Source organism: Anguilla anguilla, chromosome 5, assembly GCF_013347855.1.
Source record: "Anguilla anguilla isolate fAngAng1 chromosome 5, fAngAng1.pri, whole genome shotgun sequence".
NCBI classification, from domain to species: domain Eukaryota; kingdom Metazoa; phylum Chordata; class Actinopteri; order Anguilliformes; family Anguillidae; genus Anguilla; species Anguilla anguilla.
In genome coordinates, this window is record NC_049205.1 from 8622478 (window position 1) to 8641613 (window position 19136).

The 19136-nt window shown below is 45.9% G+C and overlaps 1 protein-coding gene across 10 annotated transcripts in view; it reads left to right on the top strand.

Annotated features, from left to right (window-relative positions):
- The window catches only part of LOC118227792 (RNA-binding protein 47-like), a 38603-nt gene that overhangs the window by 12533 nt on the left and 6934 nt on the right, over positions 1-19136 (top strand). For 7 of the 10 annotated variants that reach the window (XM_035418679.1, XM_035418681.1, XM_035418683.1 and 4 more), the window contains one exon: positions 17562-18748. In XM_035418679.1, the coding sequence (XP_035274570.1) occupies positions 17593-18748 (1156 nt within the window). In that variant the 5' untranslated portion in view covers positions 17562-17592. Of the gene's footprint in view, positions 1-5714; positions 5951-17136; positions 17365-17561; positions 18749-19136 lie in introns of those variants that run through there. The other 3 variants (XM_035418684.1, XM_035418685.1, XM_035418686.1) reach the window with 3 other exon arrangements.

Here is a 19136-nt window from a genome sequence, read left to right on the forward strand (position 1 = left end):
GGCATGGCAAGTGTTTGGGCAGTTGGAAGAAACCTGGACGGAAGTCCATGTGGACACAGGGAGAACAGGAAGACTCCACACAGAAAAGCCTTCGGTTGGGATTTGAACTCGGTACCCTTTCACTGAGAGGCGACCTGTTACCCTCTTGCTGTGAGGCAACAGTGCCATCCGCTGCACCACCATGCCACTGAGGGGCTTCTTTGTTATGCTAAAGAGGCTGCTCTGTACTTTTTACTTAAAAAATAATGGAGCATCTGTTGTAAAGAGGACATGACGATCTGATCTGTCGTGCAGTCGCTGTCCAGCCCCACCGTACATGCCTGCCTCGCTCGCAGTTTCGGCTTTGTAGCCTGAGTCATTCCTGATTGTTCCGCGAGAGTCACATGGTTTTGTTCAGGTTACAGAAAGCTCCTCCCTGCGGAATTCTTTCTTTCAGCTGATAGCGTCAGCTGGTCAGGTGGAGCTTCTCAAGCAGGTCACGATAGCGCGGTGTGGATGTTAGGGGTGTGTGTGTGTGTGTGTGTGTGTGTGTGTGTGTAAGACCAGGCCGGGCTTTATCAGGTGTTTGTGGTATGCGTGTCAGAGAAAGAAGAATAAGAGAGAGGGAGAGACAGGGTTGTGTGGCGGGGGTGTGAGGGGGGGGGGGATAAAAAGAGAGGGGAGGTCAACCACACCCCCTGGTCACACAATTCTTTTTGTAAAGAGGCCCCACCCGGAGGTCACAGGCTCTCACTCCTCCTGTGCCCCCCGTCCGGCTTCACCACGGGGACCTCAGAAAAGCGGGCGTGGATGGGAACGCAGCACTGGGGCCAGAACGGGGCGGGCGGGAGGGGGGGAGGCGTGGCTACTGCGCCAGTCAGGTTTGTGAGGTTTTCTGCTGCGAAACCTTCACTTCCAGGAAAAGGAGAGGAGGTGATGAGAACGGAGGAGTGCGGCTTTAGAGACGAGAGGGGGGGTGGGGGGAAGGAACATCACAACAGCACACGGTCGGGTACAGTCGGCGCTGGGGCCGGGATGGGAAGCATAGCCCAAATAACCAGTTTAAAAAAAAAAAAATAACTGAACAGACAGGGCAGCTTTGACTATCTGCTGAGAATATAACCCCCTTGCCCGCCGTGCGATGAGCTGAAGACGCCGACCGCGTAGCCCACGGAATGCGAAGCAAACCTTGAAAAGTTCCCCTTGAGAGGAAAAATAAATACGGATGTTCCGTAAGCATTGGCTCCAATAAGAGACTGATGACTGATGAACCAGACGTGACCCCCCTGGCCTATAAGATAAAAGGGCTTGCATTGCGAGATGGATCCCATCTCAGTGCATGGTGCTTGTTCCTCACTATGGTATCATAGCAAGTTGGGTTTTAACGTGTTCACCTCTCGCATTTCCTTTCTTTCTTTCTTTCTAACAATGCAGTCTGCATTGGTTTTGGCAACTGCCAAAATCATTTCGCCAAAGAAACTTGTAAATGGTTGAGAACTGAGTTTTTTTTTTTTAGTTTCAGTGACTTTCGCAATTGATTATGAACAAAAGCAATGCTCAGATGTGGATGAACTAATTCATCAAAAATTCAGTCTCTAGGCTGTGGGAAAACTAGAGGGTTCGGTGTTACCCAGAGCAGCTGACATACATTAGGAAACGTGTAATTTGCTCTGTCTGTTTTTTTCACTTCTTCTTCAGACACTTCTCTGATTGATATTGGAAATGGAGTTTGGATTGAAAATGAACTTGTGTTACATATTGGCGGCGTATCAGTATTAGCATTATTTTGCTCTTCATCATTCAGCAAAATATAGTCGACCCGTGGCAAGGACAATCCCAGATTTTACAGTGGGATCCTAGTGTGACCATGGTGATCCTTTTTATAAAAACAAATTTTTGATAAAGCATTATGAACCACAGAGAGTCCTTCTTATCAGTTACTACTGAACTTTGTGTCTCATTCGTGGTTTGGTGAATTGTGAAGGGAAAATAGCTGAGATTGGTATTTTTCAACCACAGAATGAATAGCACGCGACACGCGGAGGCGCTTAACATGGACCTCCCATCCAAACATTAAATGCAGCAAAATCAATTTTAAAAACACAAGCAATTCTTATAAATGTGTTATCACTTTTTCTAACCCCTTAAAACTGCAGAGGTATTTGGGAGATGTGGCCTGGATCAACAGGAGCATTCTCTCGGCTGCCCTTCTTCGGGCTTAATTTTATTACCTCAAGAAACCTCGCAGGGGTCCCCGGGTCAATGGGCACGGGCCATGACCCTGGCTGATGAGAAACAGAGCCCAGCGAGCGGAGTGTGGCATTAAACTGCGCCCCTGTTAATGTTTCACCCCGTCCCGTTTCTCAGCCGGGACTTGGGAAACAGGAGGAATTCATCTGTCCCCGTCATTCTCGGTGGAAATGAAAAAAGGGACGAATGCGAGAAGCCGATTGCACCTGGCTGAGCGAAGCCCGCAGTAGTGGCTCATTATGTTTGCTGGGAGGCGGTGGTGGTGGTGGCGGATCATCATTGCGTGTTGTCCTTTGGGACGCACAGTTCATTTAACTCTCCTTCTGCTGTGTTTTCATGTTTTCACAAGGTGCACGTTTTCATATCTTTGTACACCCGGCATTCTGTCGCTTTTAGCCGCCGACGCGACGGCGACGGCGTGAATGAAAGTTCCTCTCTCTCCGCACCCCGTCGCCCTGGGCTCACCGTTCGCGGCTGTGAATGGGCAGTGTGACGATGACCCCGCGCCAGAGGTTCACAAAGTATGGGTCGGGCCCCCGCTGGAGCATCAAAGGGAGGGTTTTCAGTTAAGCCAAAAAAAAAAAAAATAAATAATAATAATAATAATAATAATAATAATAATAATAATAATGACTGCGTGTGTGAACTGTCCGTTTATGTTAATTCCAGTCAGATAAAACGCGCCTGTCACACACAAACTACACTAGTCACAGCGTGCGATGCGTTATTTTGACACATGTTGTTAATATTTTAACTTCAGGCCACATTTTAATAGGGAGCGGTTTTAGAGAAAATGGTTGGTCACGAGCTCAGGAAGGAGGAGAGGCCCACAGACTGCCATCGGGCCCTCCTCTGCCTTTTCGCAATACTGGTCTGAGGCAGTGTCTGGTTGCTATGGTTGTGAACCCGCATGCTAAATGTCTCACTCACATTCACTGGAACAGTGACTGAGCCTGCTGATCTCTGATCCCATGCCTGTGGCGTTACTGTCTTCCCTGTTCTGGCGCTTGCAGCTGTCCTGGTTACTGGCACTTGGTGTTCTTTACCACGACTGCCCTCTACATTCTGACCTATGTTTAAATTAATAAATGTATGCAGCAAAATGTCCGGTGTTAATTCAACTCTGACAGAGTTTAGATAAGACCACTCCAGCCATACTGGACTCATGCAAACTATTTAAGAGTTGAGTTAACACTGAACATTTTACTGTGTAAGTGTAGGCTAACACCTTTGCTTGCATCATGAGGTGGGACCACCACACTGAGCCACATGGAAGAATCCCTGATACGTGTTATTCTCTCAACATTGCCACAACGTTGTGACAACGTTTCCTTGTGACAACTCCGCTGTTTTGACCTTGCAGAAAACCCTAGGGTAGTTCTACTACTGCACATCAGTTCGTATTTTTTTAAGTTTAATCTTAATTCTTTATTAACACATCCATTTAAGGCAAACATTGGCACAAACTTGTCGGGTTCCTTCTGTAACCTGATTTTATTGTATGCTCCTTATTGCAACTGCTTTCTCTCTAGCAATCCCATTTGAATATAACTGACGTTGGTCTGCGTAGGTTTGGTTGTTTTGTTAACTGCGGTTGCTGTGCGTTCAGAAGTGCTTGCTTCTTTTTTGCTGGATGAAAGGTGCTGATAGCCGGTTGTTTTAAGATGGGACATGTGACACCCTGAGACTCAGCAACATGTCAGCTGCTGCCTGGATTCGGTTATGCGGTTGATTATTCATAAAACTGCAATGAGGAAGCACTTTGGTTCTGTCCAATCAGACTGACTGCAGATATTTCACAATCATTTTTTCAAAGCGCCCGATGCTGTTGAAATCATTTTTTTACTTCCACTGCATGAAGTAAATTGATACATTTAAATATTGTACCCCTTGCATTTTGCTCTTTGTACTTTTTTGAGGCCCCCAGTATTTTGTTCTAAAAAGCATTGTTTTGTTTTTATCTTCCCACAAACACACAGAAATTGATGACATAATAATTCCGAAACATTTGAAATAATGCGACGAAACACATATGAGAGTATACGTGAATTCTTCAAACATAAAGTATTTCAGTTTATTCTCACATCTTCTACAGTGAGCCCCGTGTTTTGCTGCTTCAATAGACCCATGACATTCATGGACAAGTTCAAAAGTATATTTAAGAAGTAGTAGGTGTACTCCTCGAGAGAGCGAGAGGTTTGACTCTATCTGTCAACACATATGTAGTGTAGTATAATATCCAAGGGGCCTGTTCTAGATTGTAGCTGCTTGGAGTGATGATGCTTTATTTAGCAAATGTGGAGCAGAAGTGACACCAGGTGAAAACTTTGGGGTTGGCTAGTGTCGCTCTTGTGGCCATAACTCTGTGAGCGTCAATACGAAGCTTTTTAGTTATTCTCTATCACAGCCAGGGCCCAGAGGATTATTTTGGTGGTTTTCGGTGAAGGCACGCAGCGTGAGTTTCTACACAAACTTGTCTTCACCTCTCTGTGTTCGCAGGTGTGGCAGGGGTACAGTGAGTTGGCTAGATGGAAAAAATTGATTTCGCGGGTGATGTCATCAAAGCTGTCACTCAACAGATATTAAAAATGAAATACTTGTACGGTTAGAGCAGACTTCAGACTTCATGAGCTGCTGCTTCGGAAATCTCCCCCGTATTACATACATATTTAATGTGGATTCTGTAAGCATTTGGAGACTGACACGACTTCTGTTGTTTAACAATGAGGGTAAATTGCAGACTGTCAGCTTTAATTTGTTGTCATTTACATCCAAATCACGTGAACCATGTAGGAATTGCAGCCATTTTTATATACAAAAATTTTCATTTTTCATTTAATTAAAATTTTCACTTAAATTATCATTGAACTGGAGCATTGATTTAAGCAGAAGATCGGCTCACCCAGTGCCCATCAGTTGCTAATCAAAAAGAAACAGTTTGTCTCTGTTCTACAGGATAAGCTCAAGTAAATGCTAGCTGTATGTTTTCCCATCACTCATGTACTGAAATTGACTTGGGGGCTGGGTAACTGGAATTATAGCTTTTGAGATTTGCAGTCGTCTCCTTGTTGTGTGTTTACTCCAGGGTATTCCTCAGTTTTTTTTTCCTTTTTGAGTCTTGTTCAGACCGATCAATTTGGCATTTTTTCAACCTGAGTCTGAAGTCTTTTGTCAAGTCATACGCAATGCTCTTTCATCCTGCATATCTGTCAGAATAAAAAAGAATACCTCGATTCTTACTGTTTTTGGTGGTCACCAGCGCCTTTGTTGTTAATGAATGGCAACCCCCCCATACCACCCCCTCCCGCCCCCCATTCACACACACACACACACACACACACACACACCGCTGTATCCATCACCCAACTTAAACCCAGGAACTTTGCTCTTTCTTTCCCTATCAGAGGGGGAGGAGGAATGAGAGAATAAGAGGTGGGGGGGGGGGGGGGGGGGGGGGGGGGGGGGAGGGGGAGGGGGGGGGGGGCTTACCTTCAGGAACTTGCCCCACCTCCTTCGGCACTGTGTAAACACGCCTTTACCTTCGGCTCATTCTGAAGTCAGTGGCTTGGCGACACCGTCGGAGCCACACGCACACGCGCACACACAGGCGGAGAGCACCTTAGAGAGAGACCTGAGACCTGAGACCGAGGTCCAGTGTGTCCCAACCCACCTTGCGCTTCGTGCCTCTCCCCCCAGCTCCACCTGTGGTCCCAGGAGCCAGGTAGGGCCACCAGACGCTTATTTGGGGGGGGGGGGGGGGACTCCGTTCCCTCCATGCATCTTCTGCATTGTGGTGGGGGGGGAGGGTGTGGACATTGGCTGGTGTGAGCCCAAGCCAGCGTTCGGTCTAAGTTCGCCTAATGAAGTGGGGAGGGGGACGACGTACTGGTGCCAGGCTGGTGGACGGGCCTCAATGTTTTGGGGAGGCGCGGTGGGGATTCGTCCCGGTCCGGCGGCGTCCGGTGCCCCGGTGTTGATGATGCCATGGCCCTTCTGTATTTGTTCAAAGGGAAAGGTACAAGGGTGCGCGATCGGTCTGGCAGTCATCGCTCTCAACGCGGTCAAGATGGCCGCCTCTGGACCTCGGTCAACCTGTAGGCACCGGGTCAAAAAAAAAAAGAAAAAAAAAAAAAAAGAAGAAGAAGGAAATAACTGAAAAAATGAGGGAGATATTTCAGGGAAAAGGAAGTGTGGTTCTGTGTGTGACACCAGTGGGTGTGGATGGAAGGCCCATGATGGATATCCTGTCCTCTGCAGCTGTGTGGTGTTCAAGCTGGAGGCACGCTTGTGCAATTTGGGGAACTGGCATTAATGCAGGGTAACCGGCAGGGCGGCTTGGTTGTAATTTATCAGAGATGTGTTCCAAATGTTTTGGGTTTTTGTTTGCTGTGGTTTTGTTTTTGCATAGGGACAGATACCATTACACTGTGCAGCTTTTCCTGTGGTGTTAATTCTTTAACTGGGTTATCTATTCATATGCATGCGTAATGCTACATGTCAGCCACTTTTGTTTGCCAGTTCAACTGTGTCTGTAATGGGAATTACATTACTGTTAATTATAGTGAATGGCAGCAAGCAAGTTCTCATGTAAAAAAAAGTGGCTGTCCTATGGTTCATTTTTCCAGTATATTTCTGATTGGAAATTTGTGTTCTGTGAACTTCCAGACTCCAGTTTTAGTTTTAGTTGTTGTGGACTGCAGGTTTGTTTAAATAGAATGGCTCATTGAAATCTGAGTCATACTCTTATTTTCCGTTTCCTCATTCTTTTCCTATTCTGAAACGACAGCCGGGGACGGTTTTGTTGCTGCATTGACAGATAGGCAGGACATCTTTGTCCGGTGTCGCCAATTCAAGATGATGTTGATGTAATATTGGCTGTAATATTTTTTTTTGCATGTCTGTGTGGGTGGGTGTCGGTGTCGAGCCCCACGGACGGGTCCGTGGGGTGGTGTCGGGTTGGGCAGCCGAGCCACTATGTCTGCTGTTCGGTGTGTGTTTGTTGTCAGGGTGGGACCCGGGCTCTGTTTGTGTTGCGTAAAACATTGACTGAGAAAACGGCGACACGTGTTAAAGGACATTAAACATGAGTCACTTCTGCCTGCACCTCAGTGAAAGTAAAGGCTTGAAATGGACACTTCCATAAATTAACTTAAATCTTCACGATTTCATGCGTAATGCACTTTAATTGTGATGTCACAGAAACTATGTGTTCCAGTCTAATGTGGGCTGCTCTTGATTGGTCAGGTCAGTGGAGGAGGGGTTCTCTAACCCAGCATGCAAGGTCAGGGAGGTTACGTGATCTTACACTGAGTATTAGATAAGAATGCATAAAATCACAGAAGGCCTACAGGGATAACTATACTCATCGGTATAAAGTTAAGTTGAAATGCTTCACCCCCATAATATCCTATGCTTTATGGACACCCTAATGGAGGGCAATGATACATTACAATTTAATTCATCCAGTGCTCTGTTTCCGTGGTTAAATATCAATAATGCACCAACAGAGATGAAATACTTCTGCTCAAAGTTACTTCCTGCTGAGGTTCAATCCCAGTCTTCAGACCGGAGGTGCTGCGGATTTAAACACGACTCCGTCGCAGTGTGAACCGTAAAAACGGCGAACGGTAAAAAAAACAGTTGGGGATGGCGGGGGTTGGGCCCCGTGTGTGTTTGCGTGCGGCTGAGCTGTCGCTGGCAGCCTCACGCCCCTCGAGACCATTGTATGCGCGGGGAGGAGTGTTTGGTCAGTGCCTCCCTCCGTCACACACAGGCGGAGCCGAAATCTTTATCGGGCCCGGCGGCGTCGAGCGCAGAGCTGAATAAAACAACACCGCCTCTGTTTTAGCGCTGAGGGAATTAGCTGACTGTCCCCCAGTTCCTCCCACTGTTGGTTTTCATCGTTGCATGGCACTGTTTAAATAATTTCCCCATTACCTCCACTTCCTAATGATCACTGATTGGTATGAATTGATTCTGTGCAGTTGGGCCGTCAACCTCCGAAGAAACTGTTCCCCAAACCTAAAAAAAAATCTATCACTGTTGCGTTTTTCTTCATAGACTTCCTCACAAATTATTCAAATCTTTAACAGTTGGGGTGAAAGTCCTAGACACGGCATTCATGGAAACTCAATTCTGGACTAAATTATTATTTGTTTGTGTTTGTTTCTTCTACTTTTATTATTAAAAAAACATCTATAATCACAGAAATCCAACTACAAGTCCTACCAGAGGTCGAGCTGCAAGGCTGGAGCCTTTTTTCTTGGCTATTCCTTTAAGTTTTAACTTTCAGCTGGTTATTTTTTTATCTTCTTGTAACACACCCTCGGTTGTTTGCATATAAAGGCTGTATAAGGACCATTTTCTGTAGTGTTGCCTTGTGTTGTGTTGTGTTGTGTTGTAGCACATCTGTTTCGTTCTGTGATAAAGCTGCATCTGTACGGACATTTCAGTCATTCAGAAACTAGTCATGTGATGGCCATTGCCTTTTTCTTGTTTTTTTTTTTTTTTTACTGACTGTTTTGAAGAAAACAACCCTAGGTGTCATCTAAGGAGATAAATAATGGGTGATCACATGATCCCGTGAGTGACAGCTGACTGCATCAATGCTCCATTGCTTACAGTGAACACAAGCATCCTTAGTCCAGTAAACGCGATTCAGAGAGCCTCTCTGGGTTGAAACTCTCTGTAACGTTAAAGCAAAGTCATGCAAAATCATATAATGTCCAACAAATTATTTTGACATATATTTTTCAGATATTTTTCCCATCTGAATCCATTGCATTGCTTCTTTATTCGTGCATTTCAAAAAGAGGGGGAAAAACATTTTGTGACTTCCATTCAGTGCACATATAAGGTCACAGAATGGAAATACGCTGCTTCTGATAAGAGCATAATGTAAAACTGACTTGTCAAGTGACTTGAAAAACTGACTTGAAAAATCAAAAATCAAGCTCTGTTCTCCAGGGTAAGCATTATGTTCTGAGAACATTCTAGAAACGGATTTCAAATGGTCACATCATCCAGAGATGACTCGAGGGCAGGTCACGTCCAGGCTCAAAACAGAAATGAAACCGAGCGCATTGGGAAATGAAACTGCCGTGAGGGAAGCTAGCAGATTAGCATGTAGCCGTCGGCTCTCAGTGGCCGAAACAGTTTTTTTTTTTTGTTTTGTTTTTTTTTACAATGTCATGGTGAACCCGCTGGCCGTCTCGGACACCTGAACGACACCCTGCTCTCTGTCCCGATATAAATCTTCCTTTTATTTTTCCGGTGTGAAAAAAAAAACCAAAAAGAAGCTGTGTCATCGTGACCCTCCGCCCGCTTTGGAGCGCTTGCCGCGGCGTTCTCTGAATAAAGCGCTGACTCACTCCAGGGTTGGCTCACGTGAGACCGCTCAGCCTACCTGTCGTTCCGGAGCCGCTGGATTGCGCCACGCGCTTGGGGGCGAAGGGCAGGTTTCCCAACTTTCTGCCACGGACGTGTGGCGACTGCGGTGCCCCGAGGTGCACGCTGGCATCAATGCCAATGTGCCAACATGCCAAAAAAAAAAAAACTAAAAACTGACCTACAGTATTACACATTCAAAGATGCAGGGGGGGGACCTCTCATCGAATTAATAAGGGGCTTGTAATGAACATCATTGAACACAGTTAGCAATGGCACCATATGGGGCAGCAGACTCTTTCCAATCATGTGGATGCCTGTTCAGCATTCAGCCTTTAGTTAGAGCCCATAGACATCTCTCTTCCATGGTAAATGGTAAATGGACTGCATTTATATAGCGCTTTTATCCAAAGCGCTTTACAATTGATGTCTCTCATTCGCCAGAGCAGTTAGGGGTTAGGGGTTAGGTGTCTTGCTCAAGGACACTTCTACATGCCCAGGGCGGGGTTTGAACCGGCAACCCTCCGACTGCCAGACAATCGGTCTTACCTCCTGAGCTATGTCGCAACCAAGCGTGAAGCATGAGCGGGGACACGCAAGCTCACCTGAAGGGGGCGCCTACTCGAATCTGGGCTGGAAGAGGTCCCCCATCACAAACAACAAATAAAGCCATAACAGGAGATGAACTGGCAACACCTCCACTGAGCTGAGGCAAAGAGCAACGGCCTACAGATCAGATAAGCGGCAGTGGGGCAGGTGCGTGCTATGCCTAACCTGCCCGTGAAACTAGTCAAACAGGATCATGAGCAACTATGATTTTACCCTTCACTGCTTGAACCTTTTTGTAACGCATTTATACAACCGGATTCCTGCTGGAACAACTGAGGTAAAGCTTGCTGAAGGTTGCTATGGCACCAGTGCTAAAATATATTTTAACATGTAATCCTCTGGGCTCAGGGTAAAGCTTTCCAAGTATCTCTGCGAACACAGTTTGACCTTTGCCACATCCACCTATTGTTGCCTTACCACAGTCACTTATTACATTTATTATTTATATCTGGAAAAGCCCGCAGGTTTGGGTCTGCTCAGGTTCAAATATTAACTGGTCCGGTCAAAGCCCTCATACTGACGACCTTTGACCTGGGCTCTTTTAACGTGGTCAGTGAATCTTCCTGCCCCTTCCAGGCAATTCCTCGACTCAGCCCGTCAGCGAGAGTTAATTTTTGACCTCTGATACTGATTATATTGGCTAAACAGGAAGAATCACTGGAAAATTCCGTCGCTGACCATTCAGCTTTTTGTGTACGTGCTGCAGTCATCGTTGGTATCCTGTAAGCTTCATTCAGCTTGTAGTAGTAGTAGTATACTGATTTACCCTGCAAAACTTCACAATGTGACTTAACTTATTCCGATGCTCATTGTCGTGCAATAACGAACTTGTAGTCCATTGAGATACTGTGTACAGTATGTGTACACTGTGTGCTTTAGTCCAGTGTTATATTCACTCTGCACAGAACTGCCATGCGGTTGCAATTCTCTGATGTGCCTCTACTACAGACACTGATGCTAATAGCAGACATGCCAGAAAACACATTGGCTCTCCTGTCAGAGCCGCATAATAATGAGCTGACTGTAATAAAGATGATCACCGCTGGACACAGGCAGACATGCAAAACACACAAAAAAACACTAAACGTCCAATCCGATTTTAAAGAGCCATTTACCAGATTCTCCAAAACTGACATGGATCACTGTAATCCAGCCACCAGTAAAAATGCTCATGTAACTGATTCATATAAAATGTGGAAACATCATTCCTCAGGAACTTTTCTACATAATCTTACATCATGAGTCCAGTTTGTATGTGACTTCTAGTTCATTTGTGTTAATTCTGTCTGGGAGGCGGTGAGATAATTAGCATAATTATCTGGGCCTGTTGAAGACCAAGATTGGCGATCTCAGGCTATTATTTAAGTTGTGATATCTAACAGGCTTTCAAGGTTACTCTACAACAGAACAGAATCCATGGGAAAGGGAGTGGTTGGATTATTGTATCTACTGTTGAGCAGAACACAGGAAAAGTGTTTGATGTAATGCACCAAACATTTCCAAATGTGCCTTTGACTGGTCTGTACCTGGTAAGAATACCGAACCCTGCTGGCTCAGGATATTAATGTGATGTTGGGATGAGGCTGGACTCTAATGTTGGCTAGACATCGAATTTTAGCTGGAAATTAAAGTAAAAACCTTTTAAAATAACAGTAGTCTATTAACTTTCCTTCAAATCTTTCATACTTGTAATATTAACAAATATACTGGTACATTAAAGTCTTAATAGATAGAGGCTCCATTTTGAACATTTATTTTATTTAAGTAATCCATTTAAAGCTCCAAACACGCCATTATTTATGTTAAGTTATCATTTTCATGAAAGCTACCGGTAATTTTCTATCTCGGTCAACCCCAGATGAACTGGGAGACCATTACTGTAACTGTGTGGGTCACGCATTGATTGAGGAGCTGGAGTGAAGTGGGTTGGAGCTGGAAAGTCGGTTAGAGGGGGAGTACTTGTGCTGTATTCCCCTGTTGGCTGGGAGCCTGTGGGGGAGGTGGGGGAGGGAAGGGAGGGGAGGGGAGGACCGGGTCACGTCAGATCTCGGTTTCAACCCAGCCGTTTCCTGTCAATGCAACCCTTTTTCGAGGAAAAGAAATTCCTGTCTTTTGGACAGGCAATTTTTGTTTTACTCATTGTGTGCGTGTGTGTGTGTGTGTGTGTGTGTGCGCGTGCATGCGTGTCTGTGTGTTTTTATAAAAAATGGCCCCAGTCTTTAACAATACTACAATACCCCCTATTCAAACATGATACCTGAGTCTGTGTATTCAACCAAACAGAACAGAAATTGAATGTGGATCGCTCAGATGAGAGTAAGGGTTAACATCCTGGATGTGCTCACCCCCATTTTCCCCTCGCCCTCTTAGCACATCACCCCCCCCCCCCCCCCCCCCAGGCACAGAGGACTCTTATTGGTTGGTGTATGTTCTTAGCCTCCTTCATGTGCCATGAATCCCCCAGCCTAGTCCTGGTCTTGTTTTGGGAAGTTAAGTGCCGTTGTCATGTGCACGCGCTGCTCTGTTGATGCACATCACCAGCGACACGGCGTTTCCGTGCTATTCATGCTTTGGGTTCTGTCAGTGTGGCTATATAAGTTTCGGTCTGATAAGACACACCGAAACAGCATGATTGACTGATCTTATTTCATACACACACACACACACACTTACTGCAGTGTGTGTGTGAGAGAGAGAGAGAGAGAGAGAGAGAGAGAGAGAGAGAGAGAGAGAGAGAGAGAGAGAGAGAGAGAGAGAGAGAGAGACAGAGAGAGAGATCTGTCTTGCAGTTCATTGCGAGATGGCACAAGTGAGACCCGGCAATGTCCTTCCTTAAAGAGTTCCTGTCTCTGGTTGAGGAGTTCAGGTTCTTGCTTCAAGGATTTTGGTGCTGGCCACTGTATTGCTGTGCTCGTGAAAATTCAAGAACCAGAAGGCATGGAATGCATTTTAAATCTTGAATGACTGGCAGTTACAACGAATTAAAGACAGGTTTCCGCAGTGACTTGAGAGAAGTATATGACCCAAACATACAATGGCTTCAACTGTTTTCCTTCAGCAACCACAGATTTCAATGTAAAGGTCCTTCATTGTTTAAGCATTGATAAACTTTTTAAACACTAGCACAGGTTGGCACTGACCAAATAGAACTGTGTCCTTATCAGATATGAGCAATTGGAGAACTCATACACACCAATACATACACACCTATACACATGCTCAGGCACACACACACACACACACACACACTTGAAAGTCCACATCCACAAACGCACACACACAGGCACATCCACATATGCACGCATGCACACACACACACGCACGCACACGCACACACACACACACACACACACACACACACACACACATACACTTGCATGCGTACTCGCACGTATCGCACATACTGCTTGCTGTTTTGGGTACGTCGCATGTGCTTGCACACAGACATGAGCGTGTCAAATAAAATCGCCCCACGATCAAGCACACCCGGTTTTACCCCCTCGCAGTTGCTGAGGTTTTCACTTCATGTTCTGAACTAGTCGCACTTCTCTCTGGGCCTCCCCAGCGTGGTGGACTCCAAGCAGGCCTTCCCAGTTTCACTTCTGCAAAGGCTTTTTCATAACTTTATTCTTCTTAATGGCTCGGGCTGAAAAACTGCACCTCAGATTAACTCGTGTTCTCTAAGATTTTTATATTTTCTCGCTGAGAATACTCACATTCATTTGCTATATTCATTATTCTTGTTACACAGTAATGTACTCATTAAATGGCACCCTGACCTGTGAAAAATCTGTAGATTTATATCAATAAACCTCCTAGTGAGTATTTCCTGTGTAAGTCTTTTTCAGTTTTCTTTTTCAGTTACCATATTGTGCACAGACACATTAGAACAGGGCTGCCCAACCCTGTTCCTCGAGATTTACCGACCCTTAGGTTTTTACTCCAGCCCTAACAATGCACATCTCATTCAACAGCCAGAGATCTCACTGAGCTGCTAATCAGTAGAATGAGGTGTGCCAAATGAGGGTTGAAATGAAAACCTGCAAGATGGTGGATCTCCAGGAACAGGGCTGGGCGGCCCTGCATTAGTGATACCAAGAATATACTATCTCAGGGCCCACGCAAAACCGGTTTGGGAATTATTCGTACTGTCAAACCACGCCTTTTACAGGTCTGTGAAGACAAAAATTCAGATGGCTGTGAATGCAGTTCATTCTTGTTCTCGTAAACTCGCACTTCCTGAACGCTACAGACTGTAACATGCACTAGTGGTTTTTTTTTTTTTTTTGCGTTTGTGTGTAGTGGCACACAAAGCTATTTAGCAACTAGCCTTTAATTGATTGTCAGCTACATTTCTAACCACGGTCTATGAGTTCTGTGGAGTCATTAGTCACACCTGCAACACTTTTGAACGATGAGGAAACACTGGTCTTCCAAGCACGGGCTCTGACAGAAACATTTCATGCAACAGCAAAGGATTTTCCTTGAAACTGCATCAAGGGTGCATCTCAGACAATCGCAGCCTTCTTCAGCAATGCTGAAGCACTAGAATCCCCTGAATACTTTATAACAATATTTTGTAACATTAAATCATGTTCTTAAGTATGCAAAATGTCAATGAAGTAAATGATAATAATGCTTCCTCAAAATAATCTGAATGGTACATTGGCCCGATTTGAGGCATCTAACATTTGATGAATACGTGAATAAATATTAAAGAACAATATCCTGCCCCTGCTGGTAAAAATGCAGAAGTGACAGCGAAAGGGCTCTGGTGGATCTGTGATTGTGTTGGACACTTTTATCTGACAGGGCTCAGGTGTACTGATTTTTCATTCAGCAAACCTGAACCCAGTAAGGTGTATATGCTGTACAGAGCATTCTGGAACAGCGCCTGAGACACTGTTTTCCATTTCCGTCAACAGAATTTGATTTAAGTGCTGATTGATTTTTTATTTATTTTTAATTTTTTTGTAGAATTGTGGCGTCATATTTCTCCTGTAGATTCCTGGATACTGATAGACTCCACGCCAGAGCACATACAGGCCGTACTGGCCACACGTGCTAGCTTCACACCCTATCAAGTGACTTTACCCTGGCGTTTCCAGGTCCGCGATATGTACCTACATTTCTGTCATGTGAATGTGAGTTAGAAAGAAAATGGTTAGCCAGCTAGTTATGATTAAACCTGTGCCTTTTGGGGGGAAAAAAAGGTTTAAAAAGTAAAAAATGTGGAAGAATTCATGCTCCCTTGAAGAAGATAACTTATTACTTACCTTTAGACCCGCAGCTTATTTTGTCTCGTAGGACATGATCATGTGCTGGGGAAATTCTAATTTTTCATCACCTTGATGTGAAAAAGCTGATGAGTGAGATCAAGGGAAGAAGGAAGAGGTGAAATATAACAGAAGTGTGTCACAACAGGGTAACTATAGTAGGATAGTAGCTGTAGCAGAAAAGATGCTCTTAAGAGCAGACACTGTGATGCTAAGCGAGATCACATTCCTTAAAGTGGCCATGGATTTCCACTGTGTGCAGAGGCATTGGCCGGCTTTGCTAATGTTTTTTTTCTCTTCTTGCTCTTCCCTTTTTCTTTCTCTGGCTCTCCGTCCTTCTCCTGAGTCAAGGTAACAGTGGGTTCTAGGTCATGTGCACCACACTGACAGATAACCGCTGGGTTTGAGCTCACAGAAACCTGGCTCTCCCACCCTGGTCATAATAGGCCTTGTGATTGGAATGTCCTTCTCCTTAAACTGCTTTCAACCACGGTTTAAGGCCACGCTTTAATTTAGCTTAGTAATTTACTCGAAAACATCTTGAAATAAGTACTGGAGTAGCCTACTGTTATCTCTGGCAATGAACAAGCCATAAATGCAGTTTAAAATTTAAAATGAGTGTGAAATTCCTAGACTGGACGAATGTCAGCATGTGCTGCGCGTGAGATATTGCTCTCTGTGCTGAGCGATCAAATTCCAAATATCAACCAAGTGATAAAAAACATCGCTGTTACTTTTCACCCAGATTTGGAATTATAGAGAAATAGCTCTGAGGGTACCAAGGCATGCAACGAGTGATACTGTCCAGAGAAAGTCCATCCATTCTTTTATTTCTTCTATAAGTAACTTTGCCTTAACTATAATTTCAGGATTAAAGCCTTGGCCTCGTCCAGATTTCTTTGTAGAAAGGGTAGAAACTATAGAAACTATAGAAACTAAAATGAGGGAAATGAAAAGTTTTGAAACCAGACATAACCATAACCCACGGCTTTCGACTGGTAATTTTTCACTTTGAACTTTAAAAACATATATTTTTGACTTGTAAGTCAGCCATTCACATGACCCCAGCTCCCCCCATACAACCCCTCAGCCTTCCACATGACCTACAGCAGTAAACCTTGAGCTTATTTAAAAAGGCATTTATAGGCCCTCTACATCCAATAAAAGGACCAAAGGTAGAAATGGTGACAACACTATAAGGCTATAAAAGGAACTGTCAGATAAAAGCATTATCCTCCCGAGTACCTGGCAGCAAAAAAAGTTCAAGTATTTTTATTGTTTTGATAATATCTTGGATATGACAGAAACTTTGCAGTGAAAATATCTGCAAAAAATCTTTTAATTTCATTTTATCATTGAATAAAATCCCCTGTAGTGTAGGTTTCATGATTGCGGAATGTATGGTTCTTGGGATTAAGACAAGAGACCCATGTCTACTACGGGGACAAAAATTTATTGTCGGGACTTGGGAGGTTAAAACAGGAGAAGGCAAGCTTGTTCAGTTCGTCATTCTCTCTCTTTTTCTCTGGGCAGCAAGAATACATCCAAGTGCAGTCAGTTGAGGAGTGATAAAACATTATCTGGAGCAATCATTAATCCCCAACTGGAATTGCCTGGTGTGAATGATTGACAGAGAGTTTCAGTAACATCTAACTCGGGACGGATTAAGAGTTTGATGTCTTTCAGCATTTTACAGGCAGCCAGTCTTGCACTTTTATAGCAGGAGACTTTAGCCTGCCTTTTTCCCCCCCTGATTTTCTACGGTCTCAAATCAAAAATCCTGATTGTGTAAGTCTCAACTGGGGGTTGGGGGGCCTCACGGGGCAAAAGGACAACTGGCTTCGTGCGCACGCAGTTCTGACAGGTATTTGAGGAGGGAACGTGTTTGAAACGATATACATCACGACCCAAGCTCATTCCTCTGCTGGGCTTCCAGATCTCTACTCTCTCAGCGGGGGTCTATGGCACGTAGCACAGAATGTGCGCACAGGTGCAAATGCCTACGACAGACACCTGTCTGTGTTCTTGACACTTAATTTGTCCCGTCTCGTTTTTCCTCAGGCCCCAGATACGATTGGATGGTAGCAGCAGTATGACAGCAGAAGACCCCGCCTCTGCATCCGATATGAGTAACCCAAACCCCGCTGGATCCAACCCCGTTGGCTACGCCCACCACTCCCCCGAGGCCGTCCCGGAGGGCGTGGCCGGCGCCCCCAACGAGGGCGCCCTGGTGTCCCTGATGGAGCGCACGGGCTACGGCATGGTGCAGGAGAACGGCCAGCGAAAGTACGGCCCCCCGCCCGGGTGGGAGGGCCCCGCCCCGCAGCGGGGCTGCGAGATCTTCGTGGGGAAGATCCCGCGGGACGTCTACGAGGACGAGCTGGTGCCCATCTTCGAGACGGTGGGGCGCATCTACGAGATGCGCCTGATGATGGACTTCGACGGGAAGAACCGGGGCTACGCCTTCGTCATGTACACGCAGAAGCAGGAGGCCAAGCGCGCCGTGCGGGAGCTCAACAACTACGAGGTGCGCCCGGGCCGCCTCCTGGGCGTCTGCTGCTCCGTGGACAACTGCCGCCTCTTCATCGGGGGCATCCCGAAAACCAAGAAGCGCGAGGAGATCCTGGAGGAGGTCTCCAAGGTGACGGAGGGCGTGCTGGACGTCATCGTGTACGCCAGCGCCGCCGACAAGATGAAGAACCGCGGCTTCGCCTTCGTGGAGTACGAGAGCCACCGGGCGGCGGCCATGGCCCGGCGCAAGCTGATGCCGGGCCGCATCCAGCTGTGGGGCCACCAGATCGCCGTGGACTGGGCGGAGCCCGAGATCGACGTGGACGAGGACGTGATGGAGACGGTGAAGATCCTGTACGTCCGCAACCTGATGATGGAGACGTCGGAGGAGATGCTGCGGCAGATCTTCAGCCAGTTCAACCCGGGCTGCGTGGAGCGCGTCAAGAAGATCCGCGACTACGCCTTCGTGCACTTCGCCAGCCGCGAGGACGCCGTCGTCGCCATGGACAACCTCAACGGCACCGAGGTGGAGGGCTCCTGCGTGGAGGTCACCCTGGCCAAGCCCGTCGACAAGGAGCAGTACACCCGCTACCAGAAGGCCTCCAAGGGCGCCGCCACCACCGCTCCGGACACCTCCCAGCCCAGCTACGTTTACCAGTGCGACCCCTACACGCTAGCCTTCTACGGATACCCCTACAGCACACTGATAGGACCCAACAGAGACTACTTCGTGAAAGGTTAGACTTCGCCTCGTCCTCTTCTTTCTCTGACTTTGCTGGTGTGGTGAGAGTCATGCCGATGCCTCGGTATGAGTTGTGCCTCAGTGCTGAGCACACAGGTCTCTTCTAAAATGGCTGCCAGTCATTCTGATGATGTGGCCGTGTTCATTTGAATTGAGTTTAAAAAATCATACTAATTCCATCATCTGAATCGTAAAATCGATTAACAAAAAAAAGAGGATCTTGGTTGTCTTGATTATTGACTGGCCTGGTTTGACAGTGTTGATTCTCAATGTTCTGGGTGGCAGGGGGAAATCTTTAAAAATATATTTTTTTTAAATCTCTGGGTTTTTCCCTTTCCTCTTTAAAAGTCAGCCCATCAAGCCCCAATCAAAGTGCGTAAAAA